Here is a 19,588-nt window from a genome sequence, read left to right as displayed (position 1 = left end):
AGCTCTGAAACACAGGGCACCAGCCCAAGTTTGGGCAATTTTAATACAACAACCATTTTGCCTCCAAACAAACTGGCATCAGCTCCAGAAGCCTCCCTCTGCCTCTCAAAGAGAGCCAGTTTCTCCTTCTTTAAGTGGCAGCATTCCTCCTCGGGTTACAAAGAAGCAGTATTCATCCCTCTTGCCGCCAGCCAAGGACTGTAGCCAAGCACCAAAGGTTTGATAGTTAAGCAGTATATTTTAGAGGGAAAAACAAAATAACATCTCAAAACTCGATAAGCACCACCACTTTCCAGAGGGCAGATCTCATCTGTGAAACCTTCTGCAGCTCAAGCATTGACATGGTTCAATGACATACTTTGGGGATTTTTGCAGGGAATAGTGAAGGAGCTCTGCCAAATAAAGGGACAAGAACTCAGAGTTCCCAGAGCAATGAAGGAGGGAGCGGGTACATGGGAAAATGCAGGGGTGATGCATAGCAAGAGAAATCAGAAAGTTGGCCAGGACCAAGCACGGAATGATGTGACCTGTCCTTGGCCCCCAGTCTCAACAAGTCAACAAAATTCATTAATGCTTGGTAAGAATGGTTTATGCTTTGGAGAGCAAAGTAGACTCGAAGATAGAGACAGCAGATGTGGACTCAAATGCCCAGGACTCAGCAAGGAGGGTTGTGGTTCTGAGATATTAAGCCCCACCCTAGTCTCAGCAGAAATCTCAAGGTGGGCTTCAGACATTCATGGACCATGGAATTTGTGGCCTTGAGAGCACTGTTTTTTTAGTAGATGCTCCCAGTGCATCTTCCAGCTCCACCACTTCCTACTGGGGTTTTGAACAAGTTACTCAAAGCAAGTTACTCAAAGCATGCACTCAAACATCTCTAAAATTTCAGTTTCTTATCTCTAAAGCTGAGGACAGGGGGAGGGTATAGCTCAGTGGTAAAGTGCATGCTTAGCATGCATGAAGTCCTGGATTCAATACCCAGTACCTCCATTTAAAAATAGTAAAAAAATAAATAAATAAGTCTAATTACCTCCCCCCAACAAAAAAAAATTCTTAAATTTTAAACAAAATAAAATAAAATAAAGCAGAGGGCATATTGTATACCTTATAAGGAAGTTATTGTGCGATTAAGAGATAAATGTGTTCAGCCCAGTGCCTAGGACATAGCGAGCTCTCCATAAGTTTGAGCCACCATCACCATGACCTCTAGATCTCAGAGAACAGAGGGCTACCCATGGACACAGTGGGCCCCAAATCAGGCTGAATGGCAGAATCCCTCGGAAATACCCAAGCCCTACCCAAGACTAAGTCAGAATCACTGGAGGTAGAGCCCAGGAATCTGTATTTTTAAGCTCATCAAGTGATTGAAAGAATTGTAGCTTGCCTTCTTTTGGTTTTTTTTTTTTAATATTTCTTTTACATTTTTTTTTTTACATTTCAATCATTTTAAATATATTCACAGATTTGCACAATCATCACCTGAGTCAATCTGAGAACATTTCAACACCTCAAAAAGAAGTTCCATATCCTTTAGCTCTTACCCTCACCCCCAGCCCCACATTGCAGGCCTAGGCAGCCACTAATCTACTTTCTGTCTCTATAGATTTCCCTATTCTGGACTTTCATAGTAACAGAATCATATAATATGTGACCTTTCTGCGTTTGGCTTCTTTCACACAGCATAATGTTTTCATGGTCCATCAGTATTGTAGCAGGTATCAGAACTTCACTCATTTTTATGGCCAAATAACATTCCACGTGTGGTTATACCACATTTTGTTTATCTATTCATCTGCTGAAGGGCATTTGGGTTATTGCCACCTTCTGGCTATTATGAATGATGCTACTACAAACATTCAAATGTAAGTTTTTGTGGACCTATGTTTTCATCTCTGAATAGACCTATCTCCAAGTAAGATATACGAATAAGTACATGAAAAGACACTCAACATCCTTAGCCATTGGAGAAATGCAAATCAAAACCACAACGAGATCCCACTTCACAAACATAGGATCAAAAAGACTGCCAGTAACAAGTGTTGGTGAGGATGTGGAGAAATTGGAACCCTCACACTCTGCTGGTGGGAATGTCAAATGGTGCAGCCACTTTGGAAAACAGTCCGTCAGTCCTTCAAACAATTAAATATAGAGTTACCACATGACCCAGAAATTCCACTCATTGGTATAGATCCACCTGGGCTCTTTTAATCTGTGGGAAATGAACCATCAGTACTTGGCAAGAACAGAGGAGAGAGAAGTGGGAGTTGTGAACACAGCCTTCACAACAGGAGCTTGTGGCTGCTTTCCTACTGAGAACATCTCACTTTGATGAATGATTTTGGGGTTGAAGACACAAATATTCATAAAAGGTGGCCCCTCAATGACTTCATCAGCTGCTCACCAAAGAAACCACTTTCTGTTCCAACCCTGGAGAGAAACGTGCTGAGTGGGAGCCGGCAAGCAGTGGTAAGTCTGACCTCTGTGCGTTATGAAAGATGGAGGGGATTTTCAAGAGTAATGTGGACTGTACTGATTTCTTTTCCCCACTGACTTTAGAACCTTCTGCATAATGCCTGGCACTCTTACGTTTTCTATTGCTTCTAAGTAAATTTCCAGTTCAGCACAGTCTAGAAATAATTTGCTAAGAAATAAATTTCTCTCCAAAGCAAACAAAAAATGCTAATATGGCTATAGTTATATTGCAGAGTTAATACAAATTGCACTTGTATATATACAGCACAGTTTCATGTGTTTTTGGTTGGGGGAGTCCTTTATTCTCACATAGGTTGCAGAATGAGGTGTATCAAGGCATTTGCCCAGCAAGACCCTGGCCGGGTTCTTATCTGATAGTGTCAGGGGTGAGTCACCTCTGCTGGATCATTATCTCAGTCATCTTTTTATCCTCCTCTCCTGGCAAGTTCTAGACACAAGGTGGTTCCATACATGTTTGTTGAATGAACAGGAGACGGATAACAACTGGGAATTCCAGACCTGCAGTCAGGATTCCAGAAACTGTGGGTATCTCCAAGACACTATGGCCAAATTCCTCAGTCTCACCATGATTTCTCTGTCTCAGTGTGAACCCTATGAGTGGTCCTTGTTACAGAACTCCTGTTCTGTATGGACACAGGTGTGTGCTAGGAGTATGAGTCGTGCGTAGGATTTTAGCAAACCCATTTGGAGAGCTCCATGCTTTGATATGTCACTCATGTCACTGCCCCTGCTCTCAGGATGAGGCCTCATCCTTCCGTGTAACTGGCAAACCCCAGGACCCTCTTCTCCTTGGCCGACACTCTGAAAGGCCCACCTTGGCAGCCCCTCATATTCATTTGACAGCGGTTCAAATTAGGGTGGCTAGCCTTCGTGCTAATCATTTGATTCTGCAAACCATTTCTCTTCTGACTGATTTTTTAATGCTTTATTGAATTATAATATACATATAGAAGCGTGCATACACAAGAGGTTGACTTGATAAATTTCTTACAATCTGAACGCACTCATATAGCCAACACCCAGATCCAGAAACAGAGCACTGTGGCCCCCTCCCACAACCCCCCTACCCACCTTTCAGTTACCACTCACCCTGGCTGCCAACAACCTCAACTCATTCCATGTGATTTTGTGCTTTGTGTCAGGCAGTAGTTCACACCTGGGAGCAATGTTGCCCCCCAGGGAACATTGGCAATGCCCAGAGACACTTTTGATTGTCACAGCTTGGGGGAGGCATGTTACTGGCAGCTAATGGGTAGAGTCCAGGGATGTTGTTAAACGTCCTACAATGCACAGGGCAGTCCTGCGACAGGGAACTATCCAACCCAAAATGTCAACAGTCTTCTCGGTTGAGAAACCCTGATATAAAGAGAGTCATATACTACCTACTCTTCTGTGCTTGTGATCAGTTTTAGCCCTTTGATACTGACCATTTAATAGGAAGCAAAAATGTCATATGGAGGCAAGTAAAGCCCTAAACAAAGAAAATCCAGAACTGCCTGCAAACCTGGTGACTTTAGAGTTGGGATTTGATTTCAATTCTTTCCATTTCATTTTTTGAGTGATTTTTCTTAAAATGGCATCCACTGGGCTCAAGGCCCTAAGATTCCCTCAAAGCTGAGGTTCACATGGGAATTTTGCACACACCCACACAGGTACACACTGTCATCTGCATGCAGACATCCACCCACAGACACACACATCCAGAGACACACACACCAACAACGACAGAGAGCAAACTTCACCATAAAAGCACAGTCCCCAGAAAAGCAGAAATGCACCCTTTTCTCCAGAGGGACATCTATTTCATTCATTTCATTCAGACTCTGACGGTCAAGCTGCTGCTAAGCCTAGCTCTCAGACGTCCCCCCTCTAGGAAAGAGAGATGGATTTTTTTTTTCTTTACTCAAGAATATAGATTTTAAAAACAAACACTTCTGCATCTCAAAGCAGGCTGTTCTTCCTGAGCTGCACATATTGATCAGCATTTTATTGTCAATTTTCTTTCAGTTGAACTGGAAAAAAATATAATCTAATTACATCCTTAGTGACAGTTGGGAATCAGTCGCACTAAATCCAACAGGGTGTGTTTGTGTGATTGAGGTGTTTAATTTGGGGGACAATGAAGCAGAAGCCTTGGCCATGTTTTAATGTCACTCGTACAGAATCTCTCTAAAGGGGTGAACACTCACAGTGGCACAAAGCTCCTTCTGAAGCAGAAAGGGATTCTGTCCCAGAAACTGAGTCAGGGTGGTCCATGGCTCCCCATGCCATTTAAGCTGTAATGTTTTACTAACGTCTCTTCAAGAGTCCCTGGAATGTGGAATAGGAAAGACGGAAATACTCCAAGTCTTGGCTAAGCGTCTATAAAGGGAAATAACCTGGGCTTGTAGATACTCCACTGCGTTTCCCTAAGCTGCTGCTTCCCAAATTGTTCTATTTCATCAGCCAGTAAAATATTTTTCTTAACTTGGGAAACAACGCAAGGTTGCCCTTTTTTCTGAAGGGGTGGAGGGTTAAGAAAGGACATTTTTAAATTACCAATTTCACCATCACCACCCCCTAAAAATACCACCATAATCAATCAGGCTGAATTAGGTTTTACTGCAATAACAAACAACCCCTAAGTCTCTGTGCCTCAGAACAACAGAAGTTGCTTTTCTTACTCACGCTCCATGTGCATCCCATGTCAAGGAGCAGTGGGTGGAGGGGATTTTGTTTCCACATTGAACTTACTCGGGGGCTCAGGTGATGGAGGTTCCATCACCCATCAGGGCAACAGAGGGAACAGAGCAGGAAGACCATGCACTAGGCATTTAATGCTCCAGCCTAGAACAGACACCCTGCATTTCTGCCCCAGCCCATGGACCAGGGCATCCCTCCCCCACCGTCCCACCCACAGAAATGGAGGAAGTAGGTGTCATCCTCCCATTGCCAAGAAGAAGACAAGAACTAGATACTAGTAAGTATTAGACATTTCTACCCCCGTAGCATTTCATAAAAGAAAAAGAAATCTGAAAACGCAAAATAAAACTGAACAAAATGGACATAATTTCAGAATAAAGAACAACAATCTTTCACCCACGTGCACATTCCCACAACATTTTCCCCATTGTTTTTCATTTCATCCTTTACCCATGAATATTTCCTACAGAATGGTCATGGTATAAGGAACCATTTGGGGACCACTGCTCTGAGCCAGGTGATTTTTTTTAAAAGCCCCAAGATTAGACCACAGAGCCCTCAGGAAAGATCTGTCAGGGCCAGGATGTTCGCACTTCTCACCATCAATGAGCAGACATCCATGGGGAGAATCTAGGCATCCTAGCCTCAAACAGGGGTTCTTTATAGCTTCATTCTAATGCCCTCACTTTGATCTTTGTCATCACTGTAAAGCCAGCTGGTCTCAAGATCTTAAATTCCCACTCTGGCTACATTCTCCCGTCCTCCACCTCTCCCACCTTCTCCTCCCTCCTAATTTTGCTCTTCACAAACTCAGCTTTGCTTTCCTCATCACCCTGGACCGTGCAGCCTTTGATTTCACTTCAGTTTCTTTTTCTTCACTTAAAATTCATGCAACATTAAATGTAGTACTTTTTCTTTCAGAAATCCCATCTTGTCTGGTCAGAATTATCTGTCCATCTCTCTAACCATCCCTCCATCTGTATATAGGCTGAGTCTGGGATGATGTTCACTTTATAGTAAGGAGGTTTATTTCTTGGGGTGGTAAAATTTGAGGTGACTTTTCTTTCTTTCCTGTTCTTTTTTGTGTTCCTTGAATTTCTTTTTAAACACTATTTCATTCAAAATAATCAAGGTGTTTTTTTTTAATCTACTCTGTATTACATTCATTCATATGCTCATCTAATCTCCCTACTTGATTACAAACTTCTTGGGTTATCAGATTGTTTTGTGGTCCCAGCATCAGAGATTCTGATTCAAAAGGGTTGGACCTTGGAATATGCAGGTCTAGAAACCATCTCAGAGGATTCCTTCACAGGTGTTCTAAGGCCAGCATTCTGAGAAGCCCTGATGCAAAAGAAAGGACCCTCACTTTAATTTATTTTCCTACCCAGCATAGGAATCAGCTGAAGTATTATCCAGTCAGGACCAATCTTAGTACTGGTTGTGTATGTAAGGAATTCAGAAACAGTTTAATCAAGGTTGAGGATGTAAAGGAGGCTTCTCTTTTGGATGTCAAGTCCCCACCTCATACATGGTGGCAATCAATGATGACACCTGTTCCTCTGGCTTCATATCCCATGGTTTTTGTTCATAGTTGAAGTGTGTCCATCCCCAAACTCAATGCCAGTTACTCACCTACACTTCTGCGGGAGATCTGATCTCCACAGGAGAAATCAAAATGGCCCCCATGGTGGTGGAAGTGAAAATTTGAATTCAATTAGTGAGGATGACACTGAAACATTTCCCAGGAAATGCTTTCAGCAGCTCTGCCCATCCATAATCTCACTCCATTTCAGGGCAAAGCCTTGCTTAAGTGGTACCGGCTTCCATTAGAGTAAATCATACTGACTCACAGCAAATGCAGATGAAGGTCAAAAAGGTTCTTATAACAAAGATTCACACACATGCACGCGCACGCACACACACACATACACCCCTCCCTAGAGACTGACCCCATTCAGCAAGAAATGCTGTTCCACCAAGCACCTATAAAACTTTGGTTCACTGATAAAAATGTGAGAGATGACCCTGACATCAAGGAGCTTACAGGGAAAGGAACAGGCTTGAACACAAGTGAGAATAATAGAGATGGAGTAGAAGAGCCCACCTTGAAATTTAAACAAAGTAGCACCAAGGACTGGTTCCCAAGCTGGGTCCCCCTGAGGCAGAGCCAAACTTGGCTCTGAACAAAAACCATGAGACTCACCTGGGAGCTTTTGTAACCATAGATCCTGACTGAGCCCCTAAGCATCCGAATCTCTGGGCATGAGCCCCAGGAATTGGTATATTTAATAAACACCCTCCCCCATGAGATTTTGACACTCCTAAGTGTTGGGGAAATATGGAACTATGGAAAATACCAAAGAAGTCACTAGTATAAACCGTAAGTGTTGACTCCTGTGCTGACTACTGTATCAATATCCTGCCTGCATGATCCCCGAGACTTTAAAAACCCTGCAAGGGAAGCATTTGTGGGAACGACTGTGGGTGTTGTTAATCAGAGCCAGGCACCTGTGATATTGAAGCCCTGCCCTGCCCTGCTGGTCACCCCTCCCCCTACAGGAGCTAGGTGGGAGTCTTTCCACAAGTTTTAATACAATGCATCCTATTTTCCAAGGTCACTGGGACACAGAGATGTTAAACAATCTGCCCAAGTCCTTACAGCTTATAACTGTCAAAATCTAGGGTTCAAACCCAAATCCATCTGACCCCAAAGATGTTTCCACTTGCTTCAACCCCAGAGTCATCCCAGTTGTAGAGACGACTGAACCCACCCAACAGTCGCTTTTGTTTTTAGAAACTGTCTCAAGTCCCCCTCTGAATATTAGACAAGGGTTGTTTCTTACAGGGCAAGGCTGTAGAAAGAACCTGAAGCAGTCCCCCTGTTTGAGACCCTACACAGACAGAGTCAGGATTCCTGGGTCCTGGTCCAGTTTCTGTACCTTCCTTAGTTTTCCCCAGGCGAAAAATAGCAACAATCTTTGACAGGCTCCCTCCCTCAGCGGACATAGGGAGGAAGAGTTAACTCTGTTCATGTTTTGAATAGACAGTTTCAGGGTCAATGATGATTTCACAGGATAGAAAATATCACAGTCATAGAACACTTTGCATTCAAATAGAATGTTCTCATTTTCAAAGGGCCTTCACTTGCCATCCCATCTTATCCTTCTAACAGTCCTGGGAGGGAAGTAGGGATTCCTAACCCTGTTCCCCAGACAGGAGACTGACGCACAGGCTTTCCAGTTCTAAGCAGGCTTGAAGAGGGAAAAGAAACTAAAGAGCTACTACGAGACGCAGTGTGGATTTTGCATAAATGAAGCAAAAGAAGATCAGAGGACCATGACAGACCATATGATATAGACTCCATCCTCCTACACCAACAACTGTGCTTTAAATATTAAGAAGACCTTTGCTAAGGGCAGGTCAGAAAGATGGGGCATTCTATACAATACATTAAGGAAGTCCATAGGTAGGTATGTTCCTACGTCATCTCCTGGAGGACCCCTAGGATTCTGGTGACACGTGTTCTGCACACTCTCTCTCACTTCTGCTGTTGGAGAGCTACCGTAGTTAAGTGGTTAATAGCGTGCACCCAGAGACCAGCCAGGTGAGTTCAAATCCAGCCCCACCTTTGAGTGACTGTATAACACCAGCCAAATTATATAATTTTCCTGAGCCTCAGTTTCCTCATCTGTAAAGTGGGTATGCCTCATTCATTAATCAAATTCTACCCTAGCATATGCTATACACCAGAGACAAAGTGAGGATCAAGAACAAGCATGACCCCTGCCTTCATGGTGATCATAGTATAGAAGAAGGCAGATATCTGTCAAAGAATCATGCCCAAAGGAAGAAGTATCTCTAGTTGGGCTAAGACCTAAACACAGTGAAAGCTGGTGCTATGAGAACAGGTAACAGGGGGTTGTTGTGACTCTTGTCATTATGGCCGCACTTCCCTGAGGCAGTGGTAACTCAGCTGGTAGATGAGAGACTTACCAGGTGAAGCGGGGAGGGAAAGAGCTTTCCAGGCCGAGAAAGCAAGATATGCAAAGGCCCTGTGGCAGAAAAGAGCATAGCATATGTACAGCAGTTTGAAAGGGACTAGAAAGAGTGAGTGAATGTGCAGATGATCATAGTGCCCACCTCATAGAGGAGCTGCAGGAAAACAGAGACCTATCTATGATGAGTTCAGTAAAAGACTAAACAGTAACACAGGACTAGGTTTCTTCCTGAATTTTCCCATGAAAGTCTGCAGTGGACTCAGAAGCCAAGTCCAATGTCCTCCTTCACAGCCCCCCCATTCAATCAGAAGCAAATGCACCCTCAATCACAATCAAATATCAAGAACCACATGGAATCTGCCAAGGGGACAGAGGCAGCCTCCTTCCAGAGCTGTGGTTGGCTTCCACTAGAGACTTTCAGATGGAAATTAGGCAGCTCTTCACCAGGGCCAAAGAGTAGAGCCTCTCACCCTGCTCAGTGAAAGAGCTGATGAATCATGCACACTGGTGGGTCAATCAGCCTGCGCATGTGAACAAGTTTATGGTGGAAATGAAGGGTTTTATTTGTTTGGCAAAACACAGGGTAGTTTACTTGCCAGGAGGGAAGAATGTCTGTCTGCCTGGGTTTTCTGGACAGGGGAGCGAAGCGGACTGAGGGCTTCCGTTTCATCTGCAGGCCCCTTGCAGAGGGAGCTGGGGAAAGCTTTGCAGCCATCTGGCACACCGTTTGCATCTCATCTGGCTCCAAACAAGGGTGGATGGGGCAGCTCTTGCCCTATGTTGGAAGAGGGATGGGAGGGAAACCAACGGAGGTGGCAGGGGGTGGCAGGTACTGGGGAGCACTGCCAGGACCTGGGGACCAGAGCACCCAACCCCACAGACTCTGAAACAGTAAAGCAGCCCTGGAGGGTCTTCGCAATCCAACCCCATCCTGGTGCCTGCAGACAGTCCCTCATGTGTGGAGATTCAACAGCACACACCCACAACCCCCACCCAGGATTGCCAGATATAGCAAGTGAAAAGACAGGACGCCACTCATACCTGAATTTCATATAAACAAGGAATCATTTTTAGTGTAAGTATGTCCCAAATATTGCAATTGGGATATAATTACTCTAAAAAAAAGTGTTAATTTGAAAATCAAGCTTAACTAGGTCTCCTGCATTTAATCTGGCAACCCTAGTCCTACACAAGCAACCCAGGACTTGGAAATTCACAGAGAAGGTCACACGCACAAGAACACAAACACATAGGCAAGCACATGAGCATGCACATACACAAACTCACGCCATGCCTCTCAGGGTCCAAAGCAAAGGGGGAGGCAAGGGCCAAGTTGAGAGTCCTGCTCACCCCCCCAACCAACACACACACACACACACACACACACACACACACACACACACACTTCCCTGTTTTCTGTGTCTGAACTCAGAACCAGCAGAGTCCCAGCCACCTCAGGTCCAAGCTGGGGTCAGAGGTGCCCTGATACAGCAGGACACTGACCAGCACCTGCCTGGGCTCTGGCCTGGAAGACACAGCAGAGCCCTGTGGGCCATGGCAAGTATGGGGGAGGAGACTCTGAGGCCGGAGGTTTATTCTGAAGCCCACCATCTTGGACCAACTGATGAGCCCATTTCCTTGTCCGCTCCCACTGCCTCTGCCCCAGTCTCCATCCCTGCCATTAAATCACTCACTGAGCATTTACTGAGCAGCTACTAAGGGCCTGGAGTGGGACTTGGCACAAAAGACATACCCGTGGTAAGCCACAGTCCAATATACCGAAAACTCAGTATTGACCTGCCCAGCATTGCTGAACATGCACAACAAGCCAAGCATTGCAGAAGTGGTGATCATTTCCGTGAATCTTCCCAACAGCCAAGGAGGAAGCTGCTATTTTTTTCTCTTGGAGGAAACTGAGACCAGACAGCTGAAAAGGCTGGCTCGAGGGCAAACAGGTGGGAAGCAGCCAGCCTTGGAACTTGCAGTAGCATAATCAAGAATGTTTGGGAAAATGAACGTTCCCTCAGGTAAGGCCACCTGCCAGAGTCAGAAGCTGGGGTCCTGCCAGGAGGGGCTGGTGGGGTGGCTGGGCCCTCAGGTGTGCCAGGGTGTGGAGTGACCTTGGTGCAAGTGAGGCGGGCAATGCCATCTGGCCAGCACCCTTCAAGCTTTGGAGGATGACCCTTATAGAAGATGGTACATGTGAGCCCTGGGGGACTGGGGAGCAGGGAGATATTTAACCAGGATGCGAATTCAGCACAGATGTCCCTCTGCCGTGGATATCTTGCCCCTAGGGACTTCTTAGAGAAGCACAGGCACAGAACCTCAAGCAATATGTGCCAGGATATTCATCACGATGCCATTTGCAACAGGGAGGAAGCAGGAACCATTCAAAGACCCATCGATCCAGGGTTGGCCAGATAAAGTACGGTGCATCCACACAGCACAATAACTGCCTTATGAGCAAGGTGGAGCCCAGGTTCCACCATGAGACAATGCCAAAGACACATCATTGACTGAAAAGAAGGCTTTTCCAAACAATAAGTGGAGCATTATCCCATTAAAACAAAGATTAAAATTAAATTATGTGTGACTATATGTGCTTGCATACCCAGGGAAAAGTGTGGAAGGATATGTCAACCCCCACCCCAGTGTCACCTCTGAGAAGCAAGATTGAAGAGAATCAGACAGAATAGTTGTGCTCTTTGTTTTCTATATACTTGTATTGTTAAAATTCTTTACAATAAGCAAATAATAATGTGTATTGCTAATAAGCAGAACAAAAGCCAAGGAATTACACTCAGGCCATGTAGACCATTTCATCCAGCTGACTTCCGAGAGGCCAGGACTTACAATTCCATCAGGACAACACAGAACACGGAATCAAAAGGAAAAAATGAAAAGGGCAGTAGATTTTCCCTCCCAAGCACCACACACCTTCCAATTTAAGCCAATGCGTCTCCAAGTCACAAATTCTTCCTTATCCAGAGACGCTAGACACAAGCCTCAGAGCAAAAATACAAGCCCTGCCCAGGTTTCTCCGGGAAGGTCTGACAGGTAAGGCAAGCCAAGTCCACCCACAGTCAGGCATGGGGAGACCAGACAGGAGGGGCCACAGGACCAAGGAAACTCACTGGGCAGCCCCTTCATTCTGCAAAGACCCTCGGAACCCGGAGCTGCACAGAGCCCCTGCAAGCCTGTTTCTATGACACCCTGGAACACAGCAAGAGGAGGCAGAAAGAAGGAAACAAGCAAAATTCACAAAACCCAGCCACACTTGGAGCATGCTAACAGTGTCTGCTCTCCTCTCTGTTTTGGGGAATCCACACTTTCTCCTTTGTGCCTTCAAGGTCCTTGCTTCTGCGCACCAGCTGTCCTCTGCCAGTTTGTCTCTACCATCTCTTTGGAGTTCCTCCCCTGCAGCTTTTCCCACTCCCCTCCCTCTCTGGGGCCACACTCAGACCCCTACCTGGGACACTGGCTCCCCAGCCAGTGAGGTCCAGGGGAGATGAGCTGAGACTCTGGAGGAGCAAAGCCAGGAGCCCTGTGGACTATAAGTAGCCTGACATCTTCCAGCTGGAGCCAATAGAAGGGAAAAGGGCAGAGCCTCCCTGGAACAGCCCCACGAATATAGGACTCTCAGTGGCCTCTCAGGGGATCTGTGATGATAGTCAGAAGTACTATCACCTCTATGTGCAGTTGCCTGCAAGGAAGGCAGTGCAGGAAGCCGTGTGTTGCTCAGAGAACAAAAAACAGGGAATTAAATGTACCATCTGCTTATTAGCAAGAGATTTTGAGGCAGACGCTTAAATATGCCTGCCCAGGCATTATAAAACATTGGGGTAAATGTTAATTTAAAAAACCCAAGTTCTTGTGCTTGCAAAAAAACATCTTTCTTTTCTCTCTCTTCTTAGTGATTTGGAGGCTCTGTACCCTAGAGTCACAGCACCAGGAAGGTTGACCTCACTGGACTTTGGCAGCTGTGCAAAGTGAGACCCCAAACACTTGCTGGGGACCCATCTTAGGGAGATCTTTGGGGGAGGGGCTACAAGTCATCATTTCCTCCCTCCTTCCTTGTCCCCACCCAAAAATTAGACGGCATTAGCCTGGTGCCACCACAGGGGAGAGGAATATCCACAAAAAACCCTGATCCTTTCCCTGACATCAAAGACCCAAAAAGTTGAGAGTAGGGGAGCTGATTCCCTCCCCTCTGGAGTCCCACAAGGTGAGCACTTGCTGCAACCCCACCCCAGCACCGTGTGTATTTCAAAAGCAGCTATATTCATGCCTTCAGGGGACACCTGAGATTCTCAGCATAAATGTTTTCAGCTTTGCAGACCACAATGTCTCTGTCCCAACTCTCCCACTGTAGCAGGAAAGCAGCCACAGACAATAGGCACGTGAATGGGTGTGGCTGTGTGTTAATAAAATTTTATTTCCAAACACAGGTTGTGGGGAGAACGGCTTAGAACCGCGGACCAGAGTCTGCCTCCTCCACTAGAGTAGAATCTTCCGGAGAACAGGGACTGATCCATCCTGTAGACCAGCACCTAGCCTGGCACCTGCCACCCAGCATCCAGAAACTGCTCAAACACTTGGAGAAGGAATGAGGAAGGCAAGTGTCCCCCAGTGCAGAGAGGTGAGGGTCTCCCAACAGCACATCTTGTGTGGAGTAACACAGCCAGAGCAGAGCTCTCCACCAAGGCTGGGTCTTTCCAAGGTGGTATGGAAAAGTGACCGCTGAGTATTTGGGGAGGGGACAGAAGCTTTGGAGTTACACACACACACACACTACAGTTTTCCAAGAGCGTCAAGACCATTGAGCGTCCTGTGTTTCACTGCACACACCCTGGCTGGGTGCAGTAGTGCCCAGACTTAGGGTGAATCTTTGTAACCACCCCACCAACTGGTTTTCATTAAAATTCCAGCAGTACCCAGTGAGCATGTTAAATCCAATGGGCTCTCTTCAACAACTGACCCTCATCCTTCTCGCTCTCCTGTGTGTGGAGCCACACGTCCTTTGCCTGCCGGTCTTCTGACCCTTCTCGTGGATTCTTCATTTCTCATCCTGAAGATTGCCCAGGCTTATACCAAAGCCCCTTCTCTTGCCACTCCTCCCTCTCCCCAGTCAATCTCCAGTGTCCCCATGGCCTCAACTAGCATCAACCCCAATGACCCTCAAGTCTGAATCTCCATCCCCAACCCATCTATTCATTAGATGTTGCCACCTGGGTCTCAGAGCGACGTCAGAGTCCAGAAGCAAATTCATGATCTTACCTGCCTTTCTGGAGGTCAGTTTCACCCTGCATTTTCCTCATTCCCAATACCCAATAGATCCTTAAGTCCTTTGAAATGTTTCTCATAAGCTTTCCTCAATTCAGCCACACAGCTTTACCACCACCACCATCGTCCAAGCCACTAGCAACCCACCAGCAACCAGACTTCTATCCCAGCCCCCAAACTGGTCTCCCTCCTGCTCCCCGAACTCCAAGTCATGTTCCAGGGGACACAAAGGGACAATGACCACCTTGCCGAAATTTTTTAAATTAGGAGGGCATTGGCCTGCAGCACAAGTCTTTCCAGCTGAGAAGCTCAAATCAAGCTCCAGTTTGCTAGCAATGAGGTTAAATATTTCTGAAATGAGTAAAGCCAAGGGCAACACAGTTCACATTCCAAAACTACTCCAGGCACAGAGGCATCCACCTTCTGGGAGCTCAGAGGTCTGGACCATCCAGTATGCAGCCTGTGCCTCTCTGTTCCAGCTGAAAGGAATGCCTTCTATGCCTTCTTCATCCCCTTCCAAGGATCCTCCACCATCCGGCTTCCCACACTTTGCCCTTGGAGGATGAGAAAACCTCCTGCCACTTCACGCTCGAACTCTGCGTTCCTCAGAAGCTTGCCTCACAAACTACAGAATGGCTGAGGCAGACACTCTGCACTCCAGCGGGCGGCCATATCTTCACGTCAGCTTGAGAGATTGTTGCCAGGGAAATATCTATATCTCGGCAGAAAGAGCTTCCACACTGTGGAGTTCAGCTGTGCTCAAAGGGGAATCCTGAAACCCAGATGTTGCTGGTCCAAATGCCCTGTCTCAGCAGCCGGCTTTGGAACTCTCCATTGTGGGAGTGAACCCCAAGTGCCACCTGCTCTGCTGGAATCCTGGACCCTGAGAACCAAGGGGGAGGTTGGGGGAAGCTGATGAGTTCCATGTGGAAAGCCGAGATGCTACCTGAATCCAATCAGAGGTTTAGGTGGACAGTATCACGCCCCACCTTGTCACTAGTGGATGAGGGGATGGAGGACGAAGTCTGATTTGCGCAAATAATTAAAAGTGGAGATGACCATTTGTTTTGTGCTCTTTCTGTGTCTAAATGTTATGCCAAGCATCTTCTATTTATTATCTTGTCATTTTGTTGAATATACACATAACCTTCTACTGAAATTATATCTCATTATCTCCATTTTATAGAGGAGGAAACTGAGTCCCATGGAGGTTGGGTAAATTTTCCAAGGCCTCATAGCTCGTAAGCAGTACAGCAGGGACCCAAACTCAACACTCACACTCTGAAATAACTTTTTGCAAGTGTAGGCTTGTGGCTCTAAGCCAAGGTGATTTCACCTGCCTACTCCTGCAATGTCTGGGGATGATTTGGGTTGCCACAACTGAGAGTAGGGAATCAATGCTACTGGTATCTAGTGGGCAGAGACCAGGGATGATTTTAAGGACCAATGCAGAGGACAGCTCCCCATCATGGAGAATGATCTGGCCCCAAATGTCAACAGCACCGAAGTTGAGAGAGCCAGGTGCAGACCATCAGCAGCAAGAAGTGGGAAGACCCACAGTCTGGATTCACCTCTCGAGGGAGCCCCTTGCTGACAACAACCTCCTGCTCTGGTCTCAACCCGAGGACTCTTGAGTGGAGAGTCCATCAGGGGATTTCAGGGATTCCAATGAGTTATTACCCTTGAAAGCTCAACTCTGCCCAGCAACAACAACTCAGAAATCTATGCCAAGCTGCCTGCTCTTGGGAAAAGCTGAGCAAACGCCTGGGGTTGATAACCAATTACCTAGGAAAGACTTTTCTCTCCTCTCAAGAAGAGCTGTGGGTCGGACTCACCCTGCGGTCACTCTGAAGGAATCAATAAAGGCTCTGGGAGAACTCGGACTTCGATACCTTCTCAGCTTCACTGGTCCTGGAGGGGGCAAAAGGAGTCTGCAGAACTTGTGATCCCTGGTGGGGGATCAGCCCAGACTAGTCACACACCCTTCTTCCACCTCACATCCATCAGGACTCCAGCGCAGGCTCCTGGGGCTCCAGCTTACCTCCTAAAAGCATCCCCTAGCAACCACCAGAGGAAGCAGCCCCCTCCTTAAATACAAGGAGCCACTCTGCGGGACAACCAGTTACATGTAAACCTCAGCTATCCACAGTACCAGACACGGTGACAGGAAAGGGTATTTTATCCTTAAAAACGTCTGGATACAACATGGACAGGGAGGTGTTGCCCGCGCAGCTTCTGCAGAGAAAAGCCCCAAATGATCTGCATCTAAAAATAATCTGCTATTAAAGAACAAGGATTTTTTTTTTTTTTACATTTCAGCCAAGATAATGGTCTTCACACACAAAATCTCATGAAAAAGCATTCTGTTTCTTCTTGATCCATTTGGACGTGGTCTGTGAGTGAAGAAATGGCTCTCTTCCTTGAAGAAATAGCTGCTGCTCCTGGCACCAGCCTGAAACGGCTCCTTGGTTCTTTAAAGAGAATATTCCTATAGAAACTAAAAAGGAGGAGAAATCTGTCTGGAGGGCATTCTGGGAAGCCTGGGCTTTGGCCAACCTTTAAACTTGAAAACCAAGATGCCACCTCCATGAGGGGCCACTGCCCCCCTAGAAGACCCAAGTGTCCCAAAAGGAGAGAATCATATTCGGGTTCAGAAAACAAAGGTGATTTCTGTCCATTTATGACATAATCCTTCACACCATGGAATCCTCACTTTCCTTCATGAACCAAAAAGTTCAATAGGGTTTCTGCCTTTTTAAAAGGTCATCATCTGCACATAATTCCTTAACCACTGAAGGCATTTACCATGGAGAGTCTGACCTAAGACCTCTGTCTTTTGTGATGCACCCTCAAAATCAAACATGGCTGCAAGCAAGATGCATGAAGTGAATTTCAGCACTAAATCACATTCACTGAGCACATACTACATGCCAGGCACAACACTAGGTGCTTTCTATGGATAACCTTCACTTAATCTCAGGAACAATTACCCCATGAAACAGGGCCTGTTGACATATCCTTTTCCCCAATGAGGACACTAAGGCTCAGAGAGGTTAAGTAACTTGTCCCCAGTCACCCAGCTAAGGAAGGGCCAGAGCCAGGATTCAAACTGAGTAGTCTGGCTCCAAACCCACATTCCTAGGCATCCCACCCACTTGGTCACTTCATTCCATTCTGGTGTCCTCGTTTTTGGCAAAGTTCCATGTAAAAGAGGGAGCTGACAGGAGGAAAGTGCTTCTGACAATAGAAGTTTCACCGCATTGCACAGCCCCCATAATTGTGTCTCAGACCCAGGACCTCTCCTCTCACCATACTGCGACATATCCTTTCTCACGCTTTCCACGATGTGTCCCAGTAAACCTTTCATAAATATTATCCTTGTCCTGGAATCTCAGAGAGAAATTCACCTGGTTCTGGTGTCCAAGTGACCCATGATCCAAACACAGCCACAGGGAGGTGAGGGAGCAGCCCCACACAGAGTCAGATGGGCTTTGATGCAGCCTGGTGAATGGGAGGCAGGCTGCTGCCGCCTGCATGAATTCAAGAGAAAGAGGGGCCCTCTCCCTCGTGGGTCTCACTAGCCACAAATCAAAATTTTGAGACAAGCTCAACCAAGCAAATGGTAAAGAATAAAAACATTTGGAAGAAACAAAAAGGTCAACCTCATTATCCATTAAAAACTCTCAAGGTGGCGGCCCTCGCCAAGGGGACAGCTGTCCAGCCAGCTCTCATCTGTCCTCCGGACACTTGTGCTCCCCAAATGTAAGGTCAGCCAGGTCACAACTGGAAGATTCAGAAAAGAAAGCAGAAAGCAGGGGCCTGGGGGTCAAGCTGGCCACGAGGCTTCCACCCCACACACGCCTAGTGACTCAGGTACCCACGCACATATGCAACAAATCTCTCTCACACGGACCCTCGGCCAGCAAGGACCAGAACCGGGCAGCATCCGAGGGGATGCACAGAACTTTGCTTCACTGTTCTTCTCCGAAGGGATGAGGAGAGAGGAGTGATTTCAGGGTTGGAAGCCACCTGCCTTCTCTCAACTCTCACTGCCCAGCCAGCATGGGGAGCAGGGACAGGAAGATGAGAGGCAGGTGAGGGGCTTGGTGAGCTGCCACCAGCACACATGCTGACAGGGCAGGTCAGAGCCTGTGCCCACGTACTTCCCACCCAAGTCCCTAACCAGAAGGAAGGCACACAAAACCAGCAAAGTCCCAGAGAGGTGCCCAAAACAGCTCTGCTCAGGATGGGGGTCAGAGTAATCCCCACCTCCTTCCCCTTCTAAGCGCCCCCAGGACACAGAGCTCCCCGTCCCTTTTTGGCTAAACACGGAGCCCACGGCTCTCCCAGCCAGGGACGACGTCGTGGGAGAATCAGCGAGTTGATCCTACATAAACAAGGGAGTTGCCACCAACAACGGAGCATCTAGTTTCTCAGGAGGTCCCTACGAGCTGTCACACCGCGCCCGCCACCAGGAGTTGCTGCCCAATTATCAACTTGGACCTGACGGCCGACGGGGATCATCCCTGCCCACCCCCAGCCCCCGTCCCTCCTGCACTCCCGCTCACTTACACCTCTGTCTTCGCCACCTGTCTGGGTGCCGGTCTCTTCCCTGCCCAGACGTGGCGTGTCTTCTCCTTCCTCCTTCGCTGCGCTTCCTCCTTCCAGCCCCAGCCTCAGCCTCTTCTCCTCCGGAGGGGCATCCTCCTCCTCCCGCCTCTGCCGGCCATCCCTGCCTCTGAGCTTGCCCGTGTCCTCGGGGCTGCCGGAAGGGCTGGCCATGGCTCCAGGGGGCTCTGCCTGCACTTGGGGGAGAGGAAGGACCCAGCAGCCTTCCGAACCCAGCGGTCTGTCGGTGAGAGACCGGGCTTCTGAGCGCGGGCTCGGTGGGTTCGCGCGGCTGGGCTCGAGCTGGGCTCCTCCGTGGACCACTTCTGTCTCTCTGCCGCCCCCTGCTGGCTGCTCGCGCGCACCGCGGGCAAGCGTGGAAGAGGCCTGAGCGGGTCTCACCTGCCCGAGGCCAGACTCGCTCAGGCAAAGCTCTGCCTCCAGGTCGCACACGGGTAGTATCCTTTCCCAAGGAAGGGAGGGGAGAAGGGACAGGCAGACATCCACTTTTCCAACGCCCT

The 19,588-nt window shown here is 47.4% G+C and overlaps 1 protein-coding gene across 1 annotated transcript in view; it reads right to left on the bottom strand.

The window, feature by feature from the left end:
* The window catches only part of RBFOX1 (RNA binding fox-1 homolog 1), a 1,962,586-nt gene extending 1,943,247 nt beyond the window's left edge, over window positions 1-19,339 (bottom strand). Inside the window, exon 1 of the mRNA XM_032460724.1 lies at window positions 19,032-19,339. Within this exon, the coding sequence (XP_032316615.1) occupies window positions 19,032-19,241 (210 nt within the window). The 5' untranslated portion in view covers window positions 19,242-19,339. The remainder of the gene's footprint in view (window positions 1-19,031) is intronic.
* Between the last annotated feature and the right edge of the window lie 249 nt (window positions 19,340-19,588).

Source organism: Camelus ferus, chromosome 18 (assembly GCF_009834535.1).
Source record: "Camelus ferus isolate YT-003-E chromosome 18, BCGSAC_Cfer_1.0, whole genome shotgun sequence".
Lineage (NCBI taxonomy): Eukaryota > Metazoa > Chordata > Mammalia > Artiodactyla > Camelidae > Camelus > Camelus ferus.
The sequence above is the reverse complement of the archived record's forward strand: the minus strand, read 5'-3'. Positions and strand labels throughout refer to the sequence as shown.